Raw genomic sequence first — 24,803 nt, forward strand, 5'->3', positions numbered from 1 at the left:
TAAATCCGACTTCAGCCAGAGCGACGCGTGCCCCATGATCCAAGCCCAATGGGAAAAGACGCCGACGATAAAAATAAAGAACACTCTTTAAAAGCCTATATACTTAATTAATTATTCCTTAATTCTTAAAGCATTGTGGAAAATGTTTTGGCTTAAACAATAAGATATCTTTATCTACATCTCTAAACTTCTACTTTCGTGAACTAAACAAAAATTAACTGAAGGACCCTAATATATTTTCTCTATGCACCCAGCTTGGAAATAATCCTACACTTAAACTATTAAATAATATGTCAAATGCAAGGCACTTACTACGTTTCCATATTAGCTAGACCCACTGTGCCACATTGTTGCAGCTGTGATAGACGATTCAGTGATCGCCTCCAGCTTCCAGCATCAGTTGTCACTGGCAATCGAAGCCATAAGGTTATCTTTGCTCAAACAACATCTTGTCTCTTCAGATTTAACACATCTCTGATCATGGAAAAAAATTCCTACTGGCGCAACAAGGTGGCGTTGGTCACTGGAGCCTCCGTGGGCATTGGAGCTACCACAGCTATAGAACTGGCCAATGCCGGAATGGTAGTTGTAGGCCTAGCTCGTCGAGTGGAACTGATTGAGGTGCAGAGCAATAATAATTAATATACACCCATATAATTCATTATAAGCGACTTCAAACAGGCACTCAGGGATCAAGTGACCGGCGAGGGAAAGATTTTTGCCCGACAATGTGACCTCAATGATGAAGAGCAGTTGACCAGTGCTTTTAACTGGATTCGTGAAAAATTCCAGGCCATTCATGTGCTCATCTGCAACGCTGGCATCCTGAAGGCCAACTTCCTGAGCGGTAAGTGCAGCGTAAAGAATCTGAATTTCCGAGACTACATTCCAGTTCAGAATCCCCCACCAAGGACATCAAGGAACTGTTCGACACGAATGTGGTGGCCACCGCCAGCTGCCTGCGGGAGGCACTGAAGCACATGGCTGCGGTCAAGGTTCGCGGTCACATTGTGGTCATGAACAGGTGAGTGTCCACCCATGGCCAAAAGTATTTACCGCAGGGCTGGAATGTCCCCTTGAATTTTAAAAGGAAGAAATATTTTATGTATTTCCCATTAAGTATTTCTCAATACGCATGGAACACTTCTTCCGTCACTTAAACCTTATACCAAACTTGGGTAAAGTTCAATGACCATGTTGCTTTCCTTTCTGCTTGCAACACTTTGACAGCTCGACTTAATGTTCCTTAATTAAAGCCAATTCCGTAGAAAGTGTTCGTTGCCAACTAAAAGGAGAGAGCCTTCAATTGAAAGCTATACTTGAAAGGATTGTCTATTGACTCGAGACAATTAGATAGAGCTACAAAATTAGCACAACTGCAAACACACACACACACAGAGACACAATTGGCTGTTCGGGGGTAATTGTTATCATTTCGGGAGCGCTGTTTACCCAGCTGAAATAGGAAAATTGGGCTTAAATCGAAATTAGTGCAGAGCCGGACAAAGGCAGTGTGCATACAGTGATGGAGTTGGAGGTAAATCATTTTCGTACATATTTGCTTTATAGTTTTGCTTGTGCTGGGCAAACAACTGACCAAAAGCTGCTGCCTTGAGTGGCAAAATATTTGCCAAATTATGTCCTGTAGGCTCCATGGTGTTGGGTGTCAAGTGGGGGATAGTGACTGGTGGTGGGCGGTGGTGGGTGGCTCAAGGGCGGGCTAAGACGAAGGGTTCAGCCGATCGGGGCTTAATGAAAGTGCAAACAATGCAGGCGGTCAGTCAATAGCCGTGTCGCTCGGAGTTGGTCAGGCCAATGCATTTTGCATGCGAAAGGTTTGCGCACAAAAGCGAAGGGCTCGAAGTGGTCGCCGCGTTATTTAAATTAAATTAAAAGCCATGCGGCAAACAAACAAGCACAACAGCACAAACACTTATTGATATTTAAATGCTGAGCGCGGTGGGGGCACGCATCGTGTTTTTGCGGTGCGGGTGGTGCATTAAAAGCTTTGCATGGCCAATGTGTTTGCCCCGAACAACAGCAACAACAACTCAATTATTCAACATAATTAAGTATTTTGCATTAAGCCGAATGCGTATTGCATTTGCATTTTGCATTCCTCCATTGGCAGTCGTCGATGTGATTTTTATTATTTCATGGAATCCAATGCGTACCGCATTTAAAATCAAAAATTTTGCGCATTAAGCCGCATGTTTGATTTGCGCTATGGCTTTAATTTCAAATTGCATTGATTTAATTTTAATGAAATTTACTTGAGTGCATACGCACACCCACCCAACCAGATAGCAATTATTGCCCATGAGCAAAAGGCAAAATTGAATAATTGCGTATACGCACTGTGGGTGGGCAGAACGGGTTGTTGTGCATGCGTAAGTGCCTCTGTGTGTGTATGTTTGGTTTTTTCATGGCTGTAAAATCAGTCAGCATGCGGAAATGTTAAGGCAAATTCAACAAAGCCAACGTCAATCTTATTTATTGATTGGCTTTTAGTTTATGCAAAGATGGCAATTCGATTCGAGCAGAAATCTGTGTGTGCAAAGTAAATTGCAAGCTCAAAATTGGATTAATATGATGTCTGAAACGATTTCAGTGACGCTTTATCTTGGTCAAAAATGTTTAAATGTTTATTTAACTATTTTGGAATAGAGATTCTTGTCAGCTTTGTAGTTCTTTTATTTAGCTGCGATATGTAGAACATGATATGTAGACTACTCCATAGGAAAACCTTAACGAACCATTTTAATATGCCCTCGAGTTACGTCCACATTCCTACCACTTTTTAACACGCAATCGGAAAGTGCATCATCGAAGTGCATTAAAGACACACCGTAAATACGCATTTCCCGGAATTTTCATACGCATTTTTCCGGCATAATGAGCAGCGGACACAAGCGTATTGTCCGCAATCGAATACAATTGAGCAATGCGGACAGGCGCGGAAAGCGGGAAAGGGCAGTGGAAACTGCGACTTCGAACTTCGCAAACGTTAATTAATGAGAAAATGTATTTATTTGGCGGCGTTGCGAAGCAAAGACAATCCCGTTCTGGAAACGCAGCCGAGGCGTTGCTAATGAGCATGTGACGTTTCGGGGGGCGTGTGTCTGTGTGTGTGTGTCAAGGGGCGTGGCAGGTGGTCCAGGTGGGCAGTGGTAGTTGGGGCGGTCGTCCATATGCATTTCGCTTAATGTCAGTGCAATAATATTAAGACTTAATTAATTAAAAACTGCAAGGGTATGTCGGCCGCCCAGCATCTGCAGCAACGTTGGCAATTGTTTGCATTTAATGCCCCCGGCTCAGAGCCATAAGTACCACCCCATGCTCTTCGGAATACACTCGAAATAACGAACTTTTACTCTTATGAATATATTCATAAAAATATCTGATCAATTAAATAAATATCTTGTAGAAAATGTGCAAACTCGTTGGAATTCACATTTCCTGGCGAGGTTGTTTACTCGAATACTGTCAGATTCAATCAAAATAATTTTGCAGAAGTTTTAAAGTCTTTCCTTGCTTTTTCGTCAAGTGTGGGGGTAAAATTAAAAGAAGTTTACGCAATGTTTGCATAAAATGCACAGCGACATATGCAGGCAGGTGAATGCAGGGTGCTGAATGCAGAAAACTGTGAACTGAAAACGGACATGGGTGGACATCCATACATCCGCATCCGCATACATTCTTTGAGGCATGCAAAGTGGGTTTTCCGTGGGCGGTGAAAGCTGCCTAGGTCCCGTCAGCTGCTGACCGTCATTTTCCGTAGGTGTTCGACGGCGACTTGTTTTTTGTTGCGATTTTAAGTGCTTGAAATCCGTTGTGTTGACTTTATTTACCCACGCACACCCGCTGTTTGTGACCCCGCTCTGTCTTTATTTTCCATTCCCGCCGCACCGCCATACCTTGTCATGCGGATGATGCTCCTGCTACTCCTCCGCCTCCTCCTTCGGCTCCTCTGGACATGTGTATGGACAACATTTGACAACAGCGTGCTTGGCCATCGGATTCCGGAAGTGCCGGTGCCCTTATTCAGCGTTTATCCGGCCACGAAGCATGCAATTACGGCCCTCTGCCAAACGGTGCGCCAGGAAATACATTTTCTCAAATTAAATATTAAATTAACGGTAAGTTAAATGCAGTGCATACATGGCGCGCCTCATGCTCCATCTTAATCCTCGGGAAATGCGGCAAACATGACGCGTCTGCTCATTGGTTACCCTCGCGATTTTTATCCATCCTTTGCAGAGCATCTGTCCGGGCATGGTGGACACGGACTTCCTTAGTGTTTACTCGCAGGCGGTGGCCGAGCTGCCCAAGCTGCAGGCAAGGGATGTGGCCAAGGCCGTGTTGTATGCGCTGAACACTCCTGATGGCGTCCAGGTGGAGGACATCATTCTGCAGCAGATGCGGAAGGTCGATTGAACTTTAGTTTGAATTTCCAGGGAACTACATATTGCCCAAATAATATTGTTTGTACATTTCGTATATGTTCTGAAATAAGAGAACCAAAGTACATATTTTCAAATATCATAAATTACATTATTCCATTGCAAGCAATAATAACATCTTATTACAAATAACAAAACATAGCAATAAAATGATAATTAAACTTGTATAATATTTATCATATTATCTAGTAGATATAACATTAAATGCGTGTAAATAGATTGGCAAAATTTTGTATGTATTTATGATATACATTTGAATTTGAATTGCCCGCGCAAGTAGTGGAGTTGCCACAATGCGGCAAATTGAAAATTGAGTTTTTTGCCAAAAATTAGTTTCCAGATTTTTTGTGAAAAAAATAATCGGTATTTTGATCAAAACATTGAAAATAATGACCCAAATAAGGAATGTCATACCTCGCTGAGTTCGTTGTTTAAATTCCAATCGAATTGCATTCAAGTTTGGGAATTCTGGGATTTTACAATTTTTCGCAAATTTTGATGATGGTACCCCTTACAAAAAATGCGAAAATTTGGCCAAAAATTAATTTTACAAAATCCGTTTAAAAGTGAAAGGGGTGGTTAGTATTGCTTATAAGGAGTATAAAATGGTAATTATTTTTGCTGTGTGATCATTTTTAGTCAAGTTATCGCTAAAAAAAGCAAATTGAAAATTGAGTTTTTTGCCAAAAATAAGTTTCCAGATTTTTTGTGAAAAAAATAATCGGTATTTTGATCAAAACATTGAAAATAATGACCCAAATAAGGAATGTCATACCTCGCTGAGTTCGTTGTTTAAATTCCAATCGAATTGCATTCAAGTTTGGGAATTCTGGGATTTTACAATTTTTCGCAAATTTTGATGATGGTACCCCTTACAAAAAATGCGAAAATTTGGCCAAAAATTAATTTAACAAAATCCGTTTAAAAGTGAAAGGGGTGGTTAGTATTGCTTATAAGGAGTATAAAATGGTAATTATTTTTGCTGTGTGACCATTTTTAGTCAAGTTATCGCCAAAAAAGGCAAATTGAAAATTGAGTTTTTTGCCAAAAATAAGTTTCCATATTTTTTGTGAAAAAAGAATCGGTATTTTGATCAAAACATTGAAAATAATGACGCAAAGAAAGAATGTCATACCTCGCTGAGTTCGTTGTTTAAAATTCAATCGAATTGCATTCAAGTTTGGGAATTCTGGGATTTTTCAATTTTTCGCAAATTTTGATGATGGTACCCCTTACAAAAAATGCGAAAATTTGGCCAAAAATTAATTTTACAAAATCCGTTTAAAAGTGAAAGGGGTGTTTAGTATTGGTTTGAATTTGAATTGCCCGCGCAATTTGTGGAGTTGCCACAATGCTGCAGGGCTGCCAGACTGAGTCAATAGACCAGGGCTGTTCTGATATTGCTAGCGAGTACACCAAACACTCGTAATATGGCCCGCACCGTTCTAGCAGAGTTACCCACCAATATATCGATTACTCATGCTAACCACAAAATCGATAGTTCGAAACATACATCGATATTTCGCAGCTTTCGCTTATTGGTCACACTGGGGCTTATGATTAAAAAAAACTGAACTGACTCCAATAAAAACGTGAGGTAGAAAAAGCGAATTAAGTTAACAATTAATACACACAGCAGCCGCACGGTAACCAGCCGCAAATACCGATCTGAACGCGCGGCGGCAACAGCAATTGCACACATAAATGCCCACATCAAACTCAAGCTGCCCGCAACCGCGGGCACTTAAATTCCGAAATGCGTCCACGTAGTGCAAAATCCGAATCTCAATTCGAATTCGAATCGGATGTCCGGATGTCTGCGCCCTTTTTATGTTTTTTTCGAGGGTGCGGCTGAGATCGGCGTGCACCTGCCGTCCAAAGTGTGATTACGAAATGTGCTCCAACGCGAAATGATATTATAAAGTATAATATAATGCGTGTTACCACGTAGTTGCACACAGACAGGCAGCACACGCACACACACGCGCACACCCAGTGGCACTCACACACAGACAGTGATAGAGCGAGAGGGCAGGAGGCAGAGAAAGAAAGAAAGAAAGTGCTGCCCAGTTGACAAAGAACAGGTTTTAACATAATTAACTAAATAATGGCCTCAAGTGAATGATTCGCCGCCAGGAGGAAGTTGCTTCCTTATATCCGCAAGGTCCCCGCCGCCCGAGTGTGCGTGTGTTTGTGTGTCAAGGTTCCGGAAGTTGAGCCGCCGTAGAATTGATTTCCTATACGCCAAGTCGCTGTTGCTGTCGCTGCTGTTGTTCTTATTGTGTTTTTGTGGCTGTGGACATTGAACTTGAGTCGAAATGCGCACTAACCCGTTATCCATGCATATCTCTTTTCGATCCGGCAGCCGTCTAGCCCAGCAGCTCTCTTCCCCCCACAATAAACACACACAAGCTGCTTTTGGAGCCAATCATCACCCGCAACCGATAGCCACACGAAACCATCAGGATGTTCATCTGGGACTGGTTCACCGGAGTGCTGGGATACCTGGGTGAGCAACGTCGCCATCGCCGACCTTGTGCCTTGGGGCGGCGTTTCTTGAGCGAGTGCCAACAAGGCAGCCGCACAAAAGAAACCCAAATTCGACGGCTGTACAGCGGAGGTCGCGGTGATAGCTCTAAACGTGCGATTATCTCGAAATCTAGAGGTTAAACTGTGTTTATAAGGTCTCTTTATCACAACAAATGCGCGTTGAATATGAATTGCTGTAAGGTATTTTGATTGTATAGCCCTGTACTTCAGCCACAATTCTGTAAGCAGACACATTTGATAGGGTTTTTCTGGCTTCCCAGATAGCTGCTACACATTTATTTGCTTTGTAATGCTAAATGTTAAAATTATTCCATACAAAAGTACTGCTCTACAGTGCAGACCAAACTGATAGCAGTGGTTATAAGCGCATTTTTGTTTTAACTTGATCTTTAATGAGCTTAATGGTTTGGGGTAGCAAAGGTAATAATTACCCCGAAGTCCAAGATCTATTGTCTCGACCTCAAATGTATATTCGGCTGTCTGTGGCTGCACAAACACAAGTGAGCCGCCCCACTAGTGTTAGTTTAGCTGCGTATATTAAATGATGACGCGTGAGTCAAAAGGCTATTCAACATTCAAAACACTTTCTCGGTTTCAGGTCTGTGGAAAAAGTCTGGCAAATTATTGTTCCTGGGCCTGGATAATGCTGGCAAAACCACACTCTTGCATATGCTCAAAGATGATAAGCTGGCGCAGCATGTGCCCACACTGCATCCAAGTGAGTCTGCTCCCTGGACAAAATCCTCATTGTGCATACTTAATTAACTAATAATTGACTTGCAGCATCCGAGGAGCTGTCCATCGGCAACATGCGCTTCACTACATTCGACTTGGGTGGCCACACTCAGGGTAAGTGCCTAATCTTGACCAGAGCTCAGGGGAATGTGCATCCAAATCGTTGCTATTTTCCGTACGTGCCCACGACTAAATATAGACCAGTATGCAAATATCGCAGGGCTAAGCAAGCGCAGCCGCCAGATCCACGACAATCAGCATGAAATATAGCGCATCAGGTCACCCATACAGCCAGTGCGTCTTACACTCGTAGCATTTGTTGCGATCAATCAGCGCCACACACTCGAACGCCAAGCCAAGCAATGCCACCACAGTGGTCACAGGCAGCTCATCCAGAGATCTCACAACTCGCGACCTAAGAATACTAGAATATTTAACCCATTGATTAGAACCATTTATGTTTGGCAAACAACCAGAGACTTGTTGAATTGCCCAAATATATGGGAAATAATTCTATCTCCCTAACCACTGTGCACGTATAGACGACGTATTTATTATTAATATTACGAAGGCAAACATTCTCTATGTAGATAACAAACAGAAACTCAAGCACCTTAGTGTGCACGGAAAACTCACATACATGCAGTTGATATATTTGTATAAATATGAACATTATGAAAAGTGGTCAAACATCGTGAAATGGCGTGTGGCGTCCAGTTGCTTTGATAAAGAAGCTCCAGCCAGCACTCATTTTAAGTGCAGCTCGTCATCGTGACGATCGTTTTCGCTTCGGAACTAGGTAAACTAAAGTAGAAAGGTTCTCAGCGGCGGAAAGATATCAAACTTGTGCCTGATATCAGTGACTTGCGCTTTGTTATTCTAGCGATGTTATATAAATTACAGATTGTTGGTGGCAGCAGCGACTACTAAAGTACACTTCCAAATCTTGATTCAATATTGAGATCTGAAGACTAACCCACTTTGGATTAGCTGCTGCTTTCGTATTTATGACCCATATCTACTTATCTTTGCAGCACGACGCGTCTGGAAGGACTACTTCCCTGCTGTGGATGCCATCGTTTTCTTAATAGACGCCTGGGACCGCGGTCGCTTCCAGGAGAGCAAAAACGAGCTGGATTCGCTGCTCACGGATGAGGCGCTGTCCAACTGCCCCGTGCTCATACTGGGCAACAAAATCGATAAGCCCGGCGCGGCCAGCGAGGATGAGCTGAGAAACGTGTTCGGACTGTATCAGCTAACAACCGGCAAGGTGAGCCACCTTCCTCCTGCTGGCCATTTAACTAAAATAGTACATAATTGATATCCGTTTGGCTTGCAGGGCAAAGTTGCACGCGCCGATTTGCCCGGCCGTCCTCTGGAATTGTTCATGTGCTCCGTGCTGAAGCGACAGGGCTACGGCGAGGGTTTCCGTTGGCTGGCGCAGTATATCGATTAAGTCAGCATTAGCAACCACCACCAGCACCATATTTCAAGAACACCACTCAACACTCAAACCGAAAACTTGGCTACAAAATTTCCAAAAAGATTCGAGACCGCAGAAACAACAGAACCTAAGGGATGTGAACCCAGCCCAATCCGCCAGACCTTAAGCAAAACGAAGCTGCGTGCGCAATTTCTAATTTATACAAAACAATTACAAATATTTCATAATAATAATAAAAACCAGAAAACCATAAAATGTACATCTGTAACACACAAACAATCGCGGGAAAAACAGAACACAACATCAAAGTGCAGACAACTTTTCTATCTGGAACATCGGGATAAGTTATAAGGAGCTGAAGGATGCGAGGAGTGCGCAAGGGAAACTTTTAATAATAATTATGAGTAACAAATTATAGCAAATTAAAGGTGATGTGCTTTCAACGACGCTGTTCCGCCAATAAACTGTAGCCACCTACCTTTATTTCAAGTTTATCAATTGTAAATGTCGCTATTGATTTCCTTCATAGTTTACTTTGGCCGCAAAACATTATGTACACCCCTCCTATAGGGATTCGACCTCCGATAATGGTACACCTTAGTTTAGCTAAAATTTTAAGTTGCATGTCATCGATGTACTTTGTTTCTTTTATACAATACGAAAGGGAAAGCAATTTATATAAAATCGCATTTTTGTTTGCAGAAAGAATTCTAAATAAAACGGAGAAAAGTAATTTTGTAAAATACATAAATTGGTGACTGTTGTTTTGCTTGAGTGAAACCCAGCGACGTACAATCATATTGGATTCATTTATTTATTTGCATTTAGGGTTTACGCTAATGAGTCACGTCCGGAGCACCTATTGAAATCAGGGAGCAGGCATTCGATGAGCGCGAGCACGGGATCCAGGAGCTGCAAACATGCTGGTCTAAGTAGAAAAATATTACAAAACTCTGAAGCCGCCCGACGGCAGAGGATGCTCGCGACCTCAGTGCTAACTGCGCCGACAGCGGCGGGGCAGTCCTCTCAGCAGCATCAGTTGGCGTTGAAAGAGGCGCATGAGCAAGCCCTTGCGCTTGGCCCGCTCCCTGCATCAGGAACGCGAGGATCCGCCCATGGAGCCGGACCCCGAGCCGCCGCCAGCCATGCGGCGCTTCTTTTTCTTCTTGGCCGTCAGACTCTCCTGGCCGCTGTCCGTGTTGGAATCGCCGCCATCGTCGCTCTCGTCCTCCTCCGACGACGAGGAGCTGCTCGACGAGGAGGAGCTTGAGTTGCTGGAGCTGTCCGATGCGAAGCCGGTGCTCTCGTTCAGGTTAATACTATCGGCGATCTGGGCCAGCTCCGGTCGCTGGTCTCGCAGCACGCGCAGCCACTTGCGGGACAACTTTGGCCGGCCGCGAACAGTCTTGTGCCAGACGCAGGGGAAGTTCGTCTGCGAACTGAAGTTCTGGGTGATGGCAATAGTGTCGTCCATGTTGAGCACCACGTGCCACCAGCCGCCGGGCACGAATACAGTCTCGCCTGCTCCCTGCAGCACTTCGATGGGGCGGTACTGCTCCGGCCAACTAGGCAGCTGGGTGCGCGGATATATGGTGCTAAACCAGGTGATGGCCTCGTCACGCTGCTTGCCACCCATGGCACTGGTGACCTTGAGCAGCTCCTTCGGCGTTTGGGTGGGGAAAAGGCACCAGCGCTTGTGGCCGCGTATCAGCGTGTTCCAGGCACTAGTGCCCAGTGGGTCAATGTGGATGCCGGTGCCGGAGCGAGCCGGCCCCATGACAAACCAGCGGTAAGGCGGACGACGATTCTCACCGCAGTACTGGAAGAGGTCGTCGCGAAAGTACTTGGGCACCACATAGTCATCCAGGAGCTTGCGCCGACGATGGTGCTCGCCGAAGCTGCTGTCGAAGATGTACAGCGGGCTGTCGTCGCGCGTGCTCTGCATGTACTCCACGTAGTACTTCATCTTCATCTTGACGCTATAGCCCTCGTTGTCCTCGCCGCACTTGAACTTCTGGTTGCGGTACTTCTTGGCCAGGCGGGCAAGTGTCCACTTTTCCAGCGCCAACCAGCCATCGGTGCAGCCGCGAATGACCACCGGCTTGTAGGGTCGCTCGAAGCGTTCGATGAACTCCGACTCCGGCACCTGCGACTCCTCGATCCGCTCCAGGTTATCGGTGAAGTCCCAAAACGGCTCGAACTTCTCACAGTACCGCATGGCCGACCAGGCATTCTCTCCGTCCAGCTCCGGACGAGCCTTGCGCTTCACCTCACGTGTGCGTTTGCGGGAACGCTTGGGCAGCTTGAATTCCTCGCTCATCCTGCTGAAATTGGCCAATTTTCCACAGCCCCTGGAAATTAAAGCAGCGTGAGTGCAGTGTGGCCAGGCGACGCAGGTCCGAACATACTGACAACGCGAGGCGGGACCGCACCTGGTCCCTCAGCTAGTCGACAGACAAGCACTTCTTTACGGCTTTTATCAAATGTTTACCGAGTAACTGGACATTTTGCAAGACTGTCCCGTTACTTGATTACACATACCACATACCATTGCTAGTTGGTGCGTCAAAATTGCGCCGATGGGTGGCGATGGAGGAACGATGGAATGTGGAACATGAGTACGATATACGATAGTGGAAGCCCTGGTTCGCTACGATTTCTCATGTGACAGCTGTGGGCGAATGAAAATAATGATAAGCCAAGTCGGACGAGGTGGAGTTTTGGAAAAGTAGTGGAAAATCGTTAATAACCAGGTGCTACCAACTCTTCCAGAGCTCTACAAGGTGCCGCTTCGCATTCTAGACCATCGCGTGTTCGTAAACGGCGAGATCGAGGCCTTTCTCGAGAACTTCGAGGTGCGGCGCAACGACAGCGAAGTGGAGAAACTTTTCCAGGTCACCGAGACAGTGGGATCTCTGAAGTACGATCTCTCCCGGTGCAGTGCAACCGGCAGTGGTAGCGGAGCCGAGAATCTTGCCCAACTGGACACGGAAGTAACCCATCTGCTGGACGGGGTCAACGCACTCTTGGCAAAAGCGAAGGTGGAACGAACTGTTAGTGGGTCAGCCTAATCTCCGCCTGTTTATCATTGATTAATTGGTCTTCTGTTCGAATTGCAGGCCAGCACCCGGTTGCAGGAGGCGCGACTGGCACGTGAGCAACGCCGGGCGGAGTTCCTAACCAATTTAGAGCACGGCTACCGCCGCATCGATAACTCATTCGAGGAGAAGGAGGAGGAAATCGCAGAGCTTTACTCGGATTTGCAACTAAAGCTTAACATTGCCAAGTAGAAACTATGCTGAAGTCAACGATTGTTGATCCTCGGGTGCGCCTTGTACCGTCGAAGAAGCTGCTTGACTTTCTGGACGCCCAAAAGAAGCACCTAAAGGAGTTGCCCGAAAATGTGGCCAAGATTATGAAGCAAAAAGGCCACACACTGCCCACCTCTATTAGGATTATCAAAGATGCGGGCCTGGAGTACAAACGTCCAAAACTCAATTACGATCTGCTGACAAAACTAACTGAAAACCTATCCGACACACCCGATGAACCTGCTAAGGATCCATCGGAACCAGATTCAGAGGTCAAGGATAGTGATGACGCGAAGTCACCAAGGGAGGTTAATCATTTTCTGTACTTAACCGACCTGCACTGGCTCTCAAAAACACTGGCTGAACTGCGTCGGCAGGATCACTGCCAAGTCTTTCTGCATCAGCTGATTGAGACCTGTGATTTGCTCCTGCCCGAAAACGAAATGAAGCCGCGCAATCCTGAGCTAGAAGCCCGCTGCCAACGTCTTCGCGCAGAGCAGCAAAATCGGGATTACCTGAAAATGACAAAGAATGTGGATGCCGGCTTAAAACACTATCCAGAGGACACTATCAGCTATCAGAGTAAGTAAATACGCCTGTTAGATCCGCCCTTTTAATACCTTTTTTCTTCCCTTTTCAGTTAAGAGCCTTAACAAGCAAATCATTGCCGTGGTGCAGTTCATCTTCTCCGTGGCCGCTGGCTTTACGTTCGGCTTCTTCGGCGTCAATTTGATGGTGGGCCCGCTGCCTTTCGGCTTTCGCATTTTGCTGGGCGTGATTGTAGCGCTCATCATAGCCCTGGCTGAGATGTACTTCCTGGCCAAGAAGCTACACGAGTACGATGAGGTCCTGGACGCGCCCAAACGTAAGCCGCAGCCATCGACGCCGGCTAAGCGCACCCCGCCCGCCGAGGGAAGTCAAGTCCAGACATTGAAACCCCATGCTGACTAGATAGGTGTTCAGGGATTCAAGAGCGTTCTTTGTCGTTGTATTGTATTATTTCGCTTTGCAATGTTAGGTTATATAAATAGCTGTAAAAGTTTTATTCTTTCGGAATCGGGGACTTGGATATCGATTATATGCTACGTATGCTTGTTTCGACCGTGAATGCACACCCTATTCGTAGTGGTTCGGCTGTGGATTGGGGTTGTTCCAGCCCTCGTCCACGGCGTCAGATCCTCCGCGTCCCAGCCAGGCCATAAGGTAGACGAACAAGACAAAGGCCAAAATGCCGGCCGTCACCAGGAACCAAGTGCGACGCCACGGCGGCCGGGAGGACGGCGCATAGAAGCGGCGTGTCCATCGCGAGAACAATTCCGCAGGAGTGCGGCGCTGGTACTTGTTATCGTCTCGATCTGTACCACCAATTGGCGACTGACGGGGCAGCAGCGGTCTTCGGCTGCTGGCTGCAGGAGCATAAGATTGTAATTATAATATGACTTATGTGGTAGAGCTAGATGTATACGCACCATAGTCGCCCGCACTTGGGGGATTAAATGCATCCATTAGGAGCACGGAATGTGGACTCATGGCGTCATGGCCATTGGGCTTCGTGCGCTCTCGCTCGCCACCGGAATGGATGTGGTGCACTTTGGTCATGTTGCTGACAGCCGCCTGGCTTGCCACCTTGGACTTGATGGCCTTCAGACTGCTGCTCTGCTCCTCAGAGAGCTGGGAAAGATTCAACATTTAAATCGATTACAACCTTACTGCCCATTATGCTTACCAGGGCGAGTCCCAGGCCATTTCTCCCCCAGTTAACCTGAGACAGGAAACTCTTTAGAGCATCGGCAACCGGAGAGACCAGGTTGGCGTTGGGAAAGATCTCCACACTGCAGGCGGGACACTGGTGTCCCCGAGGGGCTGTGTTGGCAGGCAGTGCGGCTTGGCGGGCGTTCAGGCAGTCCCAGTGGAAAACATCTGGAAATGGCAGGATTATGGGTCAGTGTGTGGTGTCTGGATTAGCTCAAAACTGGCAGATCCCTACGGTAGCAGACGAGGCGCACGCAATCGCCCTGCTCCAATGTGGTGCCGCACAGAGTGCAGTTGGAGATGTAGTCGCTGTCCCGCAGCCACTGCAGATACGACTGCACAATGCACTGGAAAAGAGTGAATATGGTGTATTCCAAGCATCCATAAAACCAGAGGACAGGAATCCTTACCTTTGGATGAGACTGAACCATACAGTGTTCGCAAACATTGACTCGGTGCTCAAAGCAAAACTGGTTGGTCACCAGGCGCTTGGGGCACTTGCACAAACCCATATCTTTGAATTCGGGATTCCTAATGCGGTGGAGGAATTGCACTTGGCGGCCTTGGGACAGCTATCGCATAATAACGACCCAATAAAATTAAATTTTATTTCGTTTCGCAGCTTTTGTCAGAATTTTTCGAGGTTTCATTCACATATTCAACAGCCACGTATCTGTTCATGTGTTCCGGGCGAATGGCAACCAGCTGACATATTCTGCGAATATCGTAGCGATGAATGACGAAATACGATATAAGTGCTTGCGATTTAAAAAATCCGTTTCAAATTTTCCTTTTTTTTATGGTAACCATAACATTTCAGAGTTAATAAGGTTTGTGCTACAGAAAGCTAAATAAACAAGAAGTCCAACTTGTAAAACTTAAAATGAAATAAAATCCAATTTTTTCGAGCTAATCCCTAATCCAACCAATCTCGCATATATTCACAGGTTATAGCAGTTACATCGCCACAATTGGAGCAATTTTTGATGACGGGGCAAATACCGCAGGGCATCTGGACCAGACCAGTCGGAGGAAGAGGGGCGTTTACCGCCCGGTAGACGAAGGACCCATCCTGCTGGCGAACTCGCTCCGCATTGCCGTCGTACACCACCGTTTTGAGTATTGTTTCCAGATCGGCCTCCGCCAGATTAACCTTGCTGATGCCCAGGTCCGAGATGAACTTTTGAACCTCATGGACCGTGCAGCAAGACATCTGCTTGAAGGCCAGTGGCCCCTCGCGCTTCTTTTCCGCACTGTCGCGCTTCATTTGAAGAAAGCGCAGGCACTGCTGGTTAAGCACATCCACAAACTCCACCTCAAAGTCCTGATCCTGGTACCAGGCTCCTCCCGTAATGGAGAGATCCGGCTCTAGGTTGTACAGCATGTACACTTTCTTTTTGCTGGCCTGCGCGAGGAAAATTTGGAAACACATTGAACTTGGAATGGAGGATCATAGAACCTACGTTCACCGACTTGACCGCCTTGATGAGCTTCTTGGTTTCTAGGTTCTTGAGGATCTTGTTGAGCTGTATCATATTCAGGTTGGACTTCATACGTATATCCCTAATCCAGATGCCTTTGTTGCCGCCCTCCTCCACGATGCCGTAGACGACCTTCTCCTCATTGTCCGCATCCTTGGGCAGGGCACTCTTCTTTTCCGGGTCCTTGGCGCGGTACACCAACTTTTCACCCTTCTTCAGGATCTCGATCCCGCCCTCCTGCAGCAGTATATTCAAAGCCTCCACCCGCGTGGCCGCCGGCACATCGGGAAGCGCCTTGGTCAGGTCATCGTTGGTGGCACCGGCTGGGATGCCCTGGACCACCGCCAGCAAAAGTTGCGACACCTCAGTGGCCATTTTTCTATTCTCGACAATTTTTTATTTAAAATCCAATTAAATCGAGAAAAACAACACGCTTACCGAGGAAAGCAAAACCAAAACAAACGGTTCCGGGCGAATGGCTACCGCTGCTAAGAAGAAGCAAAGAAATAACAAAAAAAAAACACAAACCAATTTAAGAAATATAAGTTCGTCCTGTTAAAAGTAATACGTTACGCAAGTGAAATAAATAAGGATATTGCTAACAGGAAAGAGCATATGTTTTAGGCTTTATTTCTCGTTTTAATACCCGAAATAGGAATTCAAAAACTTTTGATGAGGAAGTCGGAATATAAATTAAAAGTGGTGCACGTTTTTAAGCTTTGAAAAACATTGTTTAAGGTTGCATGAATGATAAATATACAATACGGAGATTAATTGGTTTTTAATGGCTTAGATTTTACACAGAGTTAAAATAATTTTAAAGCTTTGCGAACACCCCAAATGTTATATCTTGAATCTGGTATGTATATACCAAATGGTATTTATTTTAAAAACGAATGGCATTTTTAGGCACACTGGTGCGAACTGTTTTTTCGAACAGATCGCCGGACGCACTGTTTCTGATTGGAGTGTTCGCTGCCTGTGCATTTAAATTGAATTAAAATAATTCCAAAACAGGAAGAGCAAATACATCTCTCCGCGAGTTCACCTTTACTGTCAAAAGCAGGTAATTATCAGATCTTCTTGATGCGACCTCAACCAAAACATCATTCCATTATAATACGCTAGAAATTTTGCTAACGAAATTGAGGGTGGCAAGACATTTGTCTTTGCTGTTGTTGATGATGCAAGCAATTTCTCCACATTATGTAGAATTGCGTTTGCCGCTTCACAAAACACATACACACAAGCACGGCTGCGAATTGAATTCGCACACCCATACAACCTCAAAAGAACCTCGTTAGCGAAATGTGTAAAGGTGAAATAGAAGTCATTCCATGCGGAGCGCGCCACAAGTAAAATAACCTACACCATCGCAATCACACCCTATAAAACATTCCATCGGAAATAATGCAGCAATAATAATCTCGAACCGCTGTAAACTTCCACTATCGCAATTGTTTAATTGTTCTGTGACGACGACGCGTTCAGCGATGATGAGTAATTTCGCATAATTTTGCTCTGTGCCGGGTTGTCTGAAATATTTTGTTGCTGTTTCGGCGTCTCAGTGATAAGCATTTGTGGTTGCAGACCCGAGCTTCAAAATGTTAACGGTGCTAACGTCCTTTATCCACAAGTTCAAGGTTAAATAGTACGGCACATAGTACGCATTACATATTGACTGAAGCCTGGAAAAGCACTTTCACTTTCAGAACTTTTCTCTCGTGCGTTTTCCGGCGACAAAAGCTGCAGGCCGGCGAGCTTTACTTGCACGCTTTCTGCGCGTGTCACTCACGATGAGCGAAAGAGAGAGAGGAAGATAAAAGGAAAGTAGATGCTCACGCACTTGCATAATGGCAGTGCGAGCGAGACGGAGCTGCTTTCTGTGGAGGAGATTAGGTTGTCAAGGTCAGCACAGTGGAATTCTAGGTGGAAGTGGGACAGTGGGCTCTTTTCCGCGTTGCTTCATTTATGTATTGCCAGCTGGTAAGCGCCGTCTAACAGCTGATGATCGGTTTTTTGTTTACCACGCACACACATGCTGACATCACGTGTCCATACATCTGTACATACATATGTAAATGTATTTGCAAAAATTAATAATCGCAATGGATCGTTGAACCTTCTGTTCGTTCCGATTGCCGGCCAGCCTAGCAACGGAGCTTTGCACCAGTTAACTTCGGAGCTTCCGCTCGTTGGATAAACTTTTCGCATTCACTTATTCGAAGGGAGTTAGGGTATGTTGGCACAATGCCATGTCTCGATCCTGATGAACACTTCACTCATACCTAAATATATAACGATATTATTTGCGTCTCTATTTCCAATTTTATATTATGTTTATACTGGATGTATTGTATGATTAAGGCAGCTGGCACTCACTGGTCGAGCATACCCTTGCATGTACCCTTCCTCCTCGCTCACCAATGTTGTCTCTTTAGGGTGGCCTGTTGCGTCCGCATCTTGCCTCTTGGGCCCCAAACTCTCTCTCCTCTTCGTTTGTGCTCTCTTTTCTGTCGGGCTACCGACATTCTGAGAGCTTTTGCTGCGGCTCGGAAAATTTCCGCTTGCCAAAAAATCTGTGCGGCAGTCGAACTTTTTGTCTCGTCCTCGCCGCGTCCGATTTTCCATATATCCCGATTTTCGTCTTAAACTTGGAAGATATATTGCCAAAATATTGCATTCAGCTAGCCGCTGCATTGTGTGTGTTGTTGTGCGTGGCGTTGCGTGTGCAGCTGCAAAAAGATATAGTCGCCTATATCGCCAGACCGATCTCGATCCCAAGTGCGATTCCCGTTGGTTACATACTGCCCGCTCGGTAGGCAACAAAATGGTGAACGTAACCATCTACGATGAGGCCCCGCAGCTGAAGGTAGGCCAATGTCACGGTAATGCAAGCCCCCAGAGTTGGTCCATAAAGATATTCATAATCGCCATAATCAGTTGGCTGGCGAGTTGGCCCGATATCAGAGTCATTGGGGGGGAAAATATGGGAAATGGCAATTATGCAACTGCAGCTGAGAAAATTCTGTCGGTCGCGGTCGGCAGAACTGACCTTCGGCGGTGCAGCTGTGCAGCGCTGCCGGCGCCGACTTCGCTGCACACTTTTCTTCCGCCTGCTGCATTCTCTCTGCCCTTCTCTCTTCCGCTCTGCCTTTCTCAGGCCCTCTCTACGGGGGACACCCCCAACCACCCACGCCCACCCACTCAAGCACTTCAAGTACACGCACTTTGTTTACATCAGCGAATTCTGCAGCGACAGCTTTGCGGTTTTCAAGAAATAATATAAACAGTGCTAAGGAATATTTTTGCAATCGCAGGAGTCAACAATAGTATGTGGTTAACGCAGCAGTAACATTTATTATTGGTTATCGGTTATAACATTTTATATGTCTAGTTTTATCAATGGCTTATTTACACATGCTACTTAGTACAATCAGAATGATAAAATACTGCTAATATCTAACGTTATCATTTTAATTAAGATAATTAGATTGTTTAAAATCATTACCTTTCTATGTAAGTAGCTCTATTTGATCTGTCAGTTCACAAATATTCCAATCACTTTCTTTTGGTCATGAAAAATGATTGGTGCGGCGAGCATTTGGGCCTAAATCACCCTACTTGGCCCGTAGGTTCTATTTATAAGTCGGTGGTAAACATTTAATTTGGTCGATAAAAACTGTATCGATTTATATTCGTTGATATGAAGGAGGGTTATCATGAGTTTTGCACGCTTTCACCGCGTTTATGTTGGGGTCCTAAATGTGTTTCAAACTCGCATTGCATGATTTCACCAGGGGATGATTTTAATATCATAAAACTCGTTGGTTTTTTAATTTTTTTTACTAGAACTTGGTAGATTTTAAAACGCATAGGGTTTCTTGTTGCTAGGGAGAGACTTCTGATTATATGCGTAAATTGGAAATTAAAGCTTTAAATCAATAACCTGTTGTATTGTAAAAGTTGGCAATCAGCGTGTTGATGTCTCGCTGTTTATAAATATGAAGAGAAATGAAAACAAACAGAAATAAGTATAGTATTCATTTTGCAGCCCAACGAAGTACCCCAAAACATGGCCGCAGGAGCTGATACCCAACTGGAGCACATGTGCCGTCTGCAGTTCGACTCCCCAGTGCCCCATGTGCGTCTCTCCGGAATCGTGTGCACCATCGGACCTGCCTCCAGCAGCGTCGAGATGCTGGAGAAGATGATGGCCACCGGCATGAACATCGCGCGCATGAACTTCTCTCACGGATCGCACGAGTACCACGCCGCCACTGTGGCCAATGTGCGCCAGGCGGTGAAGAACTACTCGGCCAAGCTGGGCTACGAACACCCCGTGGCCATTGCCCTGGACACCAAGGGACCCGAGATCCGTACCGGTCTGATTGGAGGCAGCGGCACCGCCGAGATTGAGCTGAAGAAGGGCGAGAAGATCAAGCTGACCACCAACAAGGAATTCCTGGAGAAGGGCTCTTTGGAGATTGTGTACGTGGACTACGAGAACATTGTCAATGTGGTGAAACCCGGCAACCGGGTGTTCGTCGATGATGGTCTGATCTCACTGATTGTGCGCGAGGTGGGCAAGGATTCCCTCACCTGCGAGGTGGAGAACGGCGGCTCTCTGGGTTCCCGCAAGGGTGTGAACCTGCCAGGCGTGCCCGTCGATCTGCCTGCCGTCTCTGAGAAGGATAAGAGCGATCTGCTGTTCGGTGTGGAGCAGGAAGTGGACATGATCTTTGCTTCGTTCATCCGCAACGCCGCTGCTTTGACCGAGATCCGCAAGGTTCTTGGCGAGAAGGGCAAGAACATCAAGATCATTTCCAAGATTGAGAACCAGCAGGGCATGCACAACCTGGACGAGATCATCGAGGCCGGTGATGGCATTATGGTTGCCCGTGGAGATCTGGGTATTGAGATTCCCGCTGAGAAGGTGTTCCTCGCCCAGAAGGCCATGATTGCCCGATGCAACAAGGCTGGCAAGCCTGTGATCTGCGCCACCCAGATGTTGGAGTCCATGGTGAAGAAACCACGTCCCACTCGCGCTGAGATCTCTGATGTGGCCAACGCCGTGCTCGATGGTGCTGATTGCGTCATGTTGTCTGGTGAGACCGCCAAGGGCGAGTACCCGCTGGAGTGCGTCCTGACCATGGCCAAGACCTGCAAGGAGGCCGAGGCTGCCCTCTGGCACCAGAACCTCTTCAACGACTTGGTTCGCGGCGCTGGTACCATCGATGCCTCTCACGCGGCTGCCATCGCTGCCGTTGAGGCTGCCACCAAGGCCAAGGCCTCCGCCATCGTGGTGATCACCACCAGCGGCAAGTCGGCCTTCCAGGTGAGCAAGTACCGCCCACGCTGCCCCATCATCGCGGTCACCCGTTTCGCGCAGACCGCCCGTCAGGCCCATCTCTACCGCGGCCTGGTGCCACTCATCTACCAGGGTAGGTTTTTGTTTCTCCACGTCGTAAGGCGCAAGTTCTTTAAATTAGAACTCTTGATTGTACTTGCAGAGCCTGCTCTTGGTGACTGGCTGAAGGATGTGGACGTGCGCGTGCAGTTCGGTCTGCAGGTCGGAAAGAAGAACGGCTTCATCAAGACCGGCGATTCCGTCGTGGTGGTTACCGGCTGGAAGCAGGGTTCCGGCTTCACCAACACCATCCGCATTGTGTAAGTTTAAATTCCAGCATGTGGATATTTCTATCTATGCAAATATTATAACTACAAAACTAACGCAATCTTTTCAGCACCGTCGAATAAATTTTGCCGCTCAGGAAGTACCTGGATGCGTCGCAGCTGCCGCGTGCGTCGCGTTGATTACTGTTAATAACCAAGTTAATTTATTAATTACACAATATTCGGAATATTGAAAACTGCAGAAGGCTGCTGGGAACCGCTGTCAGAAGCGCCGAAGGCCGGCCCGGGCCTCAAACAGACACACAAATATACTATACCATTGTTGAATAATATAGATTTCTTCGAAAATTATAATAAAGTCATCACTGTATTTATGTACGTATGGAAAGTAATCTGCCATTTTTTCTGCTTATACTGGTAACCTTTGGGTACGAGATCCACTTTCAGTTCCCTATTTTATTCGTTTTTGACAGGTAACACTACATTTTATTTTTGTTTCGGTGATTCAAAATTTATTCAAAATTCGTCCATACGCAAGAATCCTTAGCCAAGGGTCCACAGTGCCCATATGTTCCACTTGCCTGTCAAACCTAAGATATCGCTGCTATGCCAGCAAATGCAAGAAAGAGAAGGTAGGACGTTGGTAGGCTTGTGAGTCAATCATCCGCTAATGAATTCCTTCCAGAAACCATCGAAGTTCCGACTGGACCGCGGACCATTCGCCTCCCAGTTGGATTACCAGTCGCGACTGCAGTACCAAGCACCTGCCCTGAGTATCCCCCTCAGCAGCATCATATGCACCATTGGACCCTCATCCAACAGCCCGGAAAAGCTGATGGAGCTCATCCGGGCTGGGATGCGGGTCGTGCGTATGAACTTCTCTCACGGCTCCCACGAGTACCACTGCCAGACGATACAGGCGGCTCGTAAGGCCATCGCCATGTACGTGGAGCAAACGGGTCTGCCCAGAACTGTGGCAATTGCTCTGGACACCAAGGGTCCGGAGATCCGGACAGGCAAACTGGCAGGTGGCAATGATAGGGCTGAGATAGAGCTCAAGACCGGAGGCAAAGTGACATTGAGCACCAAGAAGGAGCTGGCAGACAAGAGCACACAGGAGAATATCTATGTGGATTATCAGAGGCTACCTGAACTGGTCAAACCAGGAAATCGGATATTTGTAGACGACGGATTGATTGCATTGATCGTGAAGGAAACAAAGGGAGATGAAGTGATCTGTCAGGTGGAGAACGGTGGCAAGCTGGGCTCCCACAAGGGAATCAATTTGCCAGGAGTTCCGGTAGATCTTCCCAGCGTAACGGAGAAGGATAAGCAGGATCTTAAATTTGGGGCCGAGCAGAAGGTGGACATCATCTTCGCATCGTTCATACGAGACGCAAATGCTTTGAAAGAAATCCGCCAAATACTCGGACCGGCTGGAGCGTGTATAAAGATCATCTCTAAGATTGAAAACCACCAAGGTCTGATTAACATAGACGACATTATCCGTGAATCAGATGGCATAATGGTGGCCCGAGGTGATATGGGCATTGAGATACCCACGGAGGATGTTCCCCTGGCCCAGAAATCGATTGTGGCCAAGTGCAACAAGGTGGGCAAGCCGGTGATCTGTGCCACCCAGATGATGGAGTCGATGACGAACAAGCCGCGACCCACTCGTGCCGAAGCCTCGGATGTGGCCAACGCTATTTTCGATGGCTCCGATGCCGTAATGCTATCCGGTGAAACGGCCAAGGGCAAGTATCCGGTGGAGTGCGTCCAGTGCATGGCCAGGATCTGTGCCAAAGTAGAAGCAGTTCTCTGGTACGAAAGCCTGCAGAACAGCCTTAAAAGGGAAATCCGAACCAGTGCTGCCGATCACATTTCGGCAGTTACCACGGCGATCGCGGAGGCGGCCACAGTGGGCCAAGCCCGGGCAATCGTGGTGGCCAGTCCGTGCTCCATGGTGGCCCAAATGGTGAGTCACATGAGGCCGCCATGTCCAATTGTCATGCTCACGGGTAACGAATCCGAGGCGGCCCATTCTCTGCTCTTTCGCGGCATCTACCCACTCCTCGTTGAGGAAATGGTGATTGGCAGTTTGAACTTTCGGCGCATCATGCAGTCGGGCCTGAAGCTGATGGGCAAGATGGACATCTTGGAGCCGGGTCAGAAAGGATCGGTGGTGCTGGTTAATGCCATGTCGGCGGAAAAGATCACCTTCCGGCTGTTCACCATCCGTCAGCAGACCAAGGAAGAACGCGATCAGGAAGAGCGATGCAGACAATTGGCCCTGGAGCAGAGCTGCAAGGAGAGGGCTGAAAAGGAGGAATGCAGAAAGCTCCAGCAAGCGGAAGAATGTCGGAAGCAAAAACTTGCCAAAAAATGTAAGCAGTTCGAAGATAAGCAAAAGGCTTGTCCGAAAAAGAATAATCTTCCGAAGAATGATTGTCCGAAGAAAGAATGTCCCAAGCAAGATGACGAAATCTCAAAGTGCAGGCAAATGCAAGAAGCGGAAGCAGAAGAAAGGAAGTGCAGAGAAGAGTTTGAACAGATGTGCAAATTAGCTGAAGAAAAAAAGAAAGAAACTGAAAAATGCAGGAAGGCGGAAGAAGAACGAAGGAAAGAGGAAGCTGAAAAGTGCAGGAAATTGGAAGAAGAAAGGAAATGCAAGTTGGCTGAAGAGAAGAAAAGGAATGAGGAGGAACTTAAGATAATAGAAGCAGAAGTAGCCAAACTAGAAGCTGCTGAAAAGGCCAAGCGTTTGAAGGAGGAAGAGAAAAAGAAGGAAGAACTAATGAAGTGCAAGCAACGAAATGAAGCAAAAAAAAAGAACGAAGAGGCTGAAAGGTGCAAGAGGAAGGAAAGAGAAAGGGAGCTAGCTGAAATGGAAAAAAAATGGAAACAGGTTGCGGAGAAAAGAAAAAGAAAAAAGGAAGCAGAGATGTGTAGGAAAATTGAGGATGCAAAAGAAAAAGCCGCGGCAGAATCGGCTGATAAGATTCTGAATGCTGTGTGCGAAAAACTAAAGCAATCTCTCACGGATCCGGACAAATCAAATAAGGGCAAGAAATAAAGTGGAAACTAATGGCAGATTTATAAGGAGCATTTTAACTTTTTAATACAATGTTACACACCGAATTCCAAATTATTATATAGAACTATTTGAATTTTTTAAATTTTCTAGTAAAATAATGTAAAGAACGCTATAGTCGAGTTTCTCGACTATAGGCGCGAACGGAAAATTTTCAAATTTGGGCATATCGATAAATATTGGTAAACACACAGATGTATATCGGTTCTTTGAAAAATAATAATTTCATACCTTCTAACCACATTATGCTATAATGTCGTTATGCACGTTCACACCTCCATTGATAAAACTATAGTCGTTGTATTCATTGGACATCACCTCTACAAGTCATATTTT

At 46.3% G+C, this 24,803-nt stretch overlaps 9 protein-coding genes across 13 annotated transcripts; 6 read left to right on the top strand and 3 right to left on the bottom strand.

Annotated features, from left to right (window-relative positions):
* Positions 1-403: 403 nt before the first annotated feature.
* LOC6607400 (farnesol dehydrogenase) lies at positions 404-4,637 on the top strand. The gene is made up of 5 exons (XM_002032137.2): positions 404-621; positions 682-847; positions 898-1,024; positions 4,004-4,139; positions 4,261-4,637. Exons 1-5 carry the CDS (start codon positions 481-483, stop codon positions 4,435-4,437), a joined length of 747 nt encoding a protein of 248 aa, XP_002032173.1. The 5' UTR covers positions 404-480; the 3' UTR covers positions 4,438-4,637.
* Positions 4,638-5,964: 1,327 nt separating this feature from the next.
* On the top strand, positions 5,965-9,937 carry LOC6607401 (GTP-binding protein SAR1b). 2 transcript variants are annotated; one of them, XM_002032138.2, is made up of 6 exons: positions 5,965-6,060; positions 6,829-6,972; positions 7,612-7,731; positions 7,797-7,862; positions 8,783-9,018; positions 9,088-9,937. In XM_002032138.2, the coding sequence occupies exons 2-6, from the start codon at positions 6,930-6,932 to the stop codon at positions 9,202-9,204; spliced, it is 582 nt and encodes a 193-aa protein (XP_002032174.1). In that variant the 5' UTR covers positions 5,965-6,060; positions 6,829-6,929; the 3' UTR covers positions 9,205-9,937. The 2 variants fall into 2 exon arrangements, with proteins under 2 accessions (XP_002032174.1, XP_032577902.1); XM_032722011.1 differs by having other exon boundaries at positions 6,034-6,055.
* Positions 9,938-9,982: 45 nt separating this feature from the next.
* LOC6607402 (bifunctional arginine demethylase and lysyl-hydroxylase PSR) lies at positions 9,983-11,699 on the bottom strand. Its single transcript, XM_002032139.2, has 2 exons — positions 11,601-11,699; positions 9,983-11,543 (listed from the first exon to the last, which is right to left on the bottom strand). The coding sequence occupies exon 2, from the start codon at positions 11,510-11,512 to the stop codon at positions 10,286-10,288; it is 1,227 nt and encodes a 408-aa protein (XP_002032175.1). The 5' UTR covers positions 11,513-11,543; positions 11,601-11,699; the 3' UTR covers positions 9,983-10,285.
* Positions 11,700-11,799: 100 nt separating this feature from the next.
* On the top strand, positions 11,800-12,503 carry LOC6607403 (biogenesis of lysosome-related organelles complex 1 subunit 5). Of its 2 annotated transcripts, none has more exons than XM_032722013.1 (3): positions 11,800-11,904; positions 11,965-12,249; positions 12,312-12,441. In XM_032722013.1, exons 1-3 carry the CDS (start codon positions 11,874-11,876, stop codon positions 12,347-12,349), a joined length of 354 nt encoding a protein of 117 aa, XP_032577904.1. In that variant the 5' UTR covers positions 11,800-11,873; the 3' UTR covers positions 12,350-12,441. The 2 variants fall into 2 exon arrangements, with proteins under 2 accessions (XP_032577904.1, XP_032577903.1); XM_032722012.1 differs by having other exon boundaries at positions 11,801-11,904; positions 11,965-12,245; positions 12,312-12,503.
* On the top strand, positions 12,472-13,548 carry LOC6607404 (transmembrane protein 199). The gene is made up of 2 exons (XM_002032141.2): positions 12,472-13,085; positions 13,144-13,548. Exons 1-2 carry the CDS (start codon positions 12,488-12,490, stop codon positions 13,452-13,454), a joined length of 909 nt encoding a protein of 302 aa, XP_002032177.1. The 5' UTR covers positions 12,472-12,487; the 3' UTR covers positions 13,455-13,548.
* On the bottom strand, positions 13,518-14,929 carry LOC6607405 (zinc finger protein-like 1 homolog). Its single transcript, XM_002032142.2, has 5 exons — positions 14,666-14,929; positions 14,491-14,602; positions 14,230-14,423; positions 13,973-14,174; positions 13,518-13,909 (listed from the first exon to the last, which is right to left on the bottom strand). Exons 1-5 carry the CDS (start codon positions 14,765-14,767, stop codon positions 13,620-13,622), a joined length of 900 nt encoding a protein of 299 aa, XP_002032178.1. The 5' UTR covers positions 14,768-14,929; the 3' UTR covers positions 13,518-13,619.
* A 100-nt stretch (positions 14,930-15,029) lies between these two features.
* LOC6607406 (probable DNA-directed RNA polymerase III subunit RPC6) lies at positions 15,030-16,276 on the bottom strand. Of its 2 annotated transcripts, XM_032722009.1 has the most exons (3): positions 16,175-16,276; positions 15,719-16,115; positions 15,030-15,660 (listed from the first exon to the last, which is right to left on the bottom strand). In XM_032722009.1, exons 2-3 carry the CDS (start codon positions 16,109-16,111, stop codon positions 15,172-15,174), a joined length of 882 nt encoding a protein of 293 aa, XP_032577900.1. In that variant the 5' UTR covers positions 16,112-16,115; positions 16,175-16,276; the 3' UTR covers positions 15,030-15,171. The 2 variants fall into 2 exon arrangements, with proteins under 2 accessions (XP_032577900.1, XP_002032179.1); XM_002032143.2 differs by lacking the exon at positions 16,175-16,276 and having other exon boundaries at positions 15,719-16,141.
* A 376-nt stretch (positions 16,277-16,652) lies between these two features.
* LOC6607407 (pyruvate kinase) lies at positions 16,653-21,765 on the top strand. 2 transcript variants are annotated; one of them, XM_032722008.1, is made up of 4 exons: positions 16,653-16,802; positions 19,791-21,180; positions 21,250-21,406; positions 21,484-21,761. In XM_032722008.1, the coding sequence occupies exons 2-4, from the start codon at positions 19,812-19,814 to the stop codon at positions 21,494-21,496; spliced, it is 1,539 nt and encodes a 512-aa protein (XP_032577899.1). In that variant the 5' UTR covers positions 16,653-16,802; positions 19,791-19,811; the 3' UTR covers positions 21,497-21,761. The 2 variants fall into 2 exon arrangements, with proteins under 2 accessions (XP_032577899.1, XP_002032180.1); XM_002032144.2 differs by lacking the exon at positions 16,653-16,802 and adding an exon at positions 18,330-18,608 and having other exon boundaries at positions 21,484-21,765.
* Positions 21,766-21,851: 86 nt separating this feature from the next.
* On the top strand, positions 21,852-24,626 carry LOC6607408 (pyruvate kinase). The gene is made up of 2 exons (XM_002032145.2): positions 21,852-22,005; positions 22,059-24,626. Exon 2 carries the CDS (start codon positions 22,209-22,211, stop codon positions 24,447-24,449), a length of 2,241 nt encoding a protein of 746 aa, XP_002032181.2. The 5' UTR covers positions 21,852-22,005; positions 22,059-22,208; the 3' UTR covers positions 24,450-24,626.
* Positions 24,627-24,803: the final 177 nt, after the last annotated feature.

This window comes from Drosophila sechellia, chromosome 3R (genome assembly GCF_004382195.2).
Source record: "Drosophila sechellia strain sech25 chromosome 3R, ASM438219v1, whole genome shotgun sequence".
Classification (NCBI taxonomy): Eukaryota; Metazoa; Arthropoda; class Insecta; order Diptera; family Drosophilidae; genus Drosophila; species Drosophila sechellia.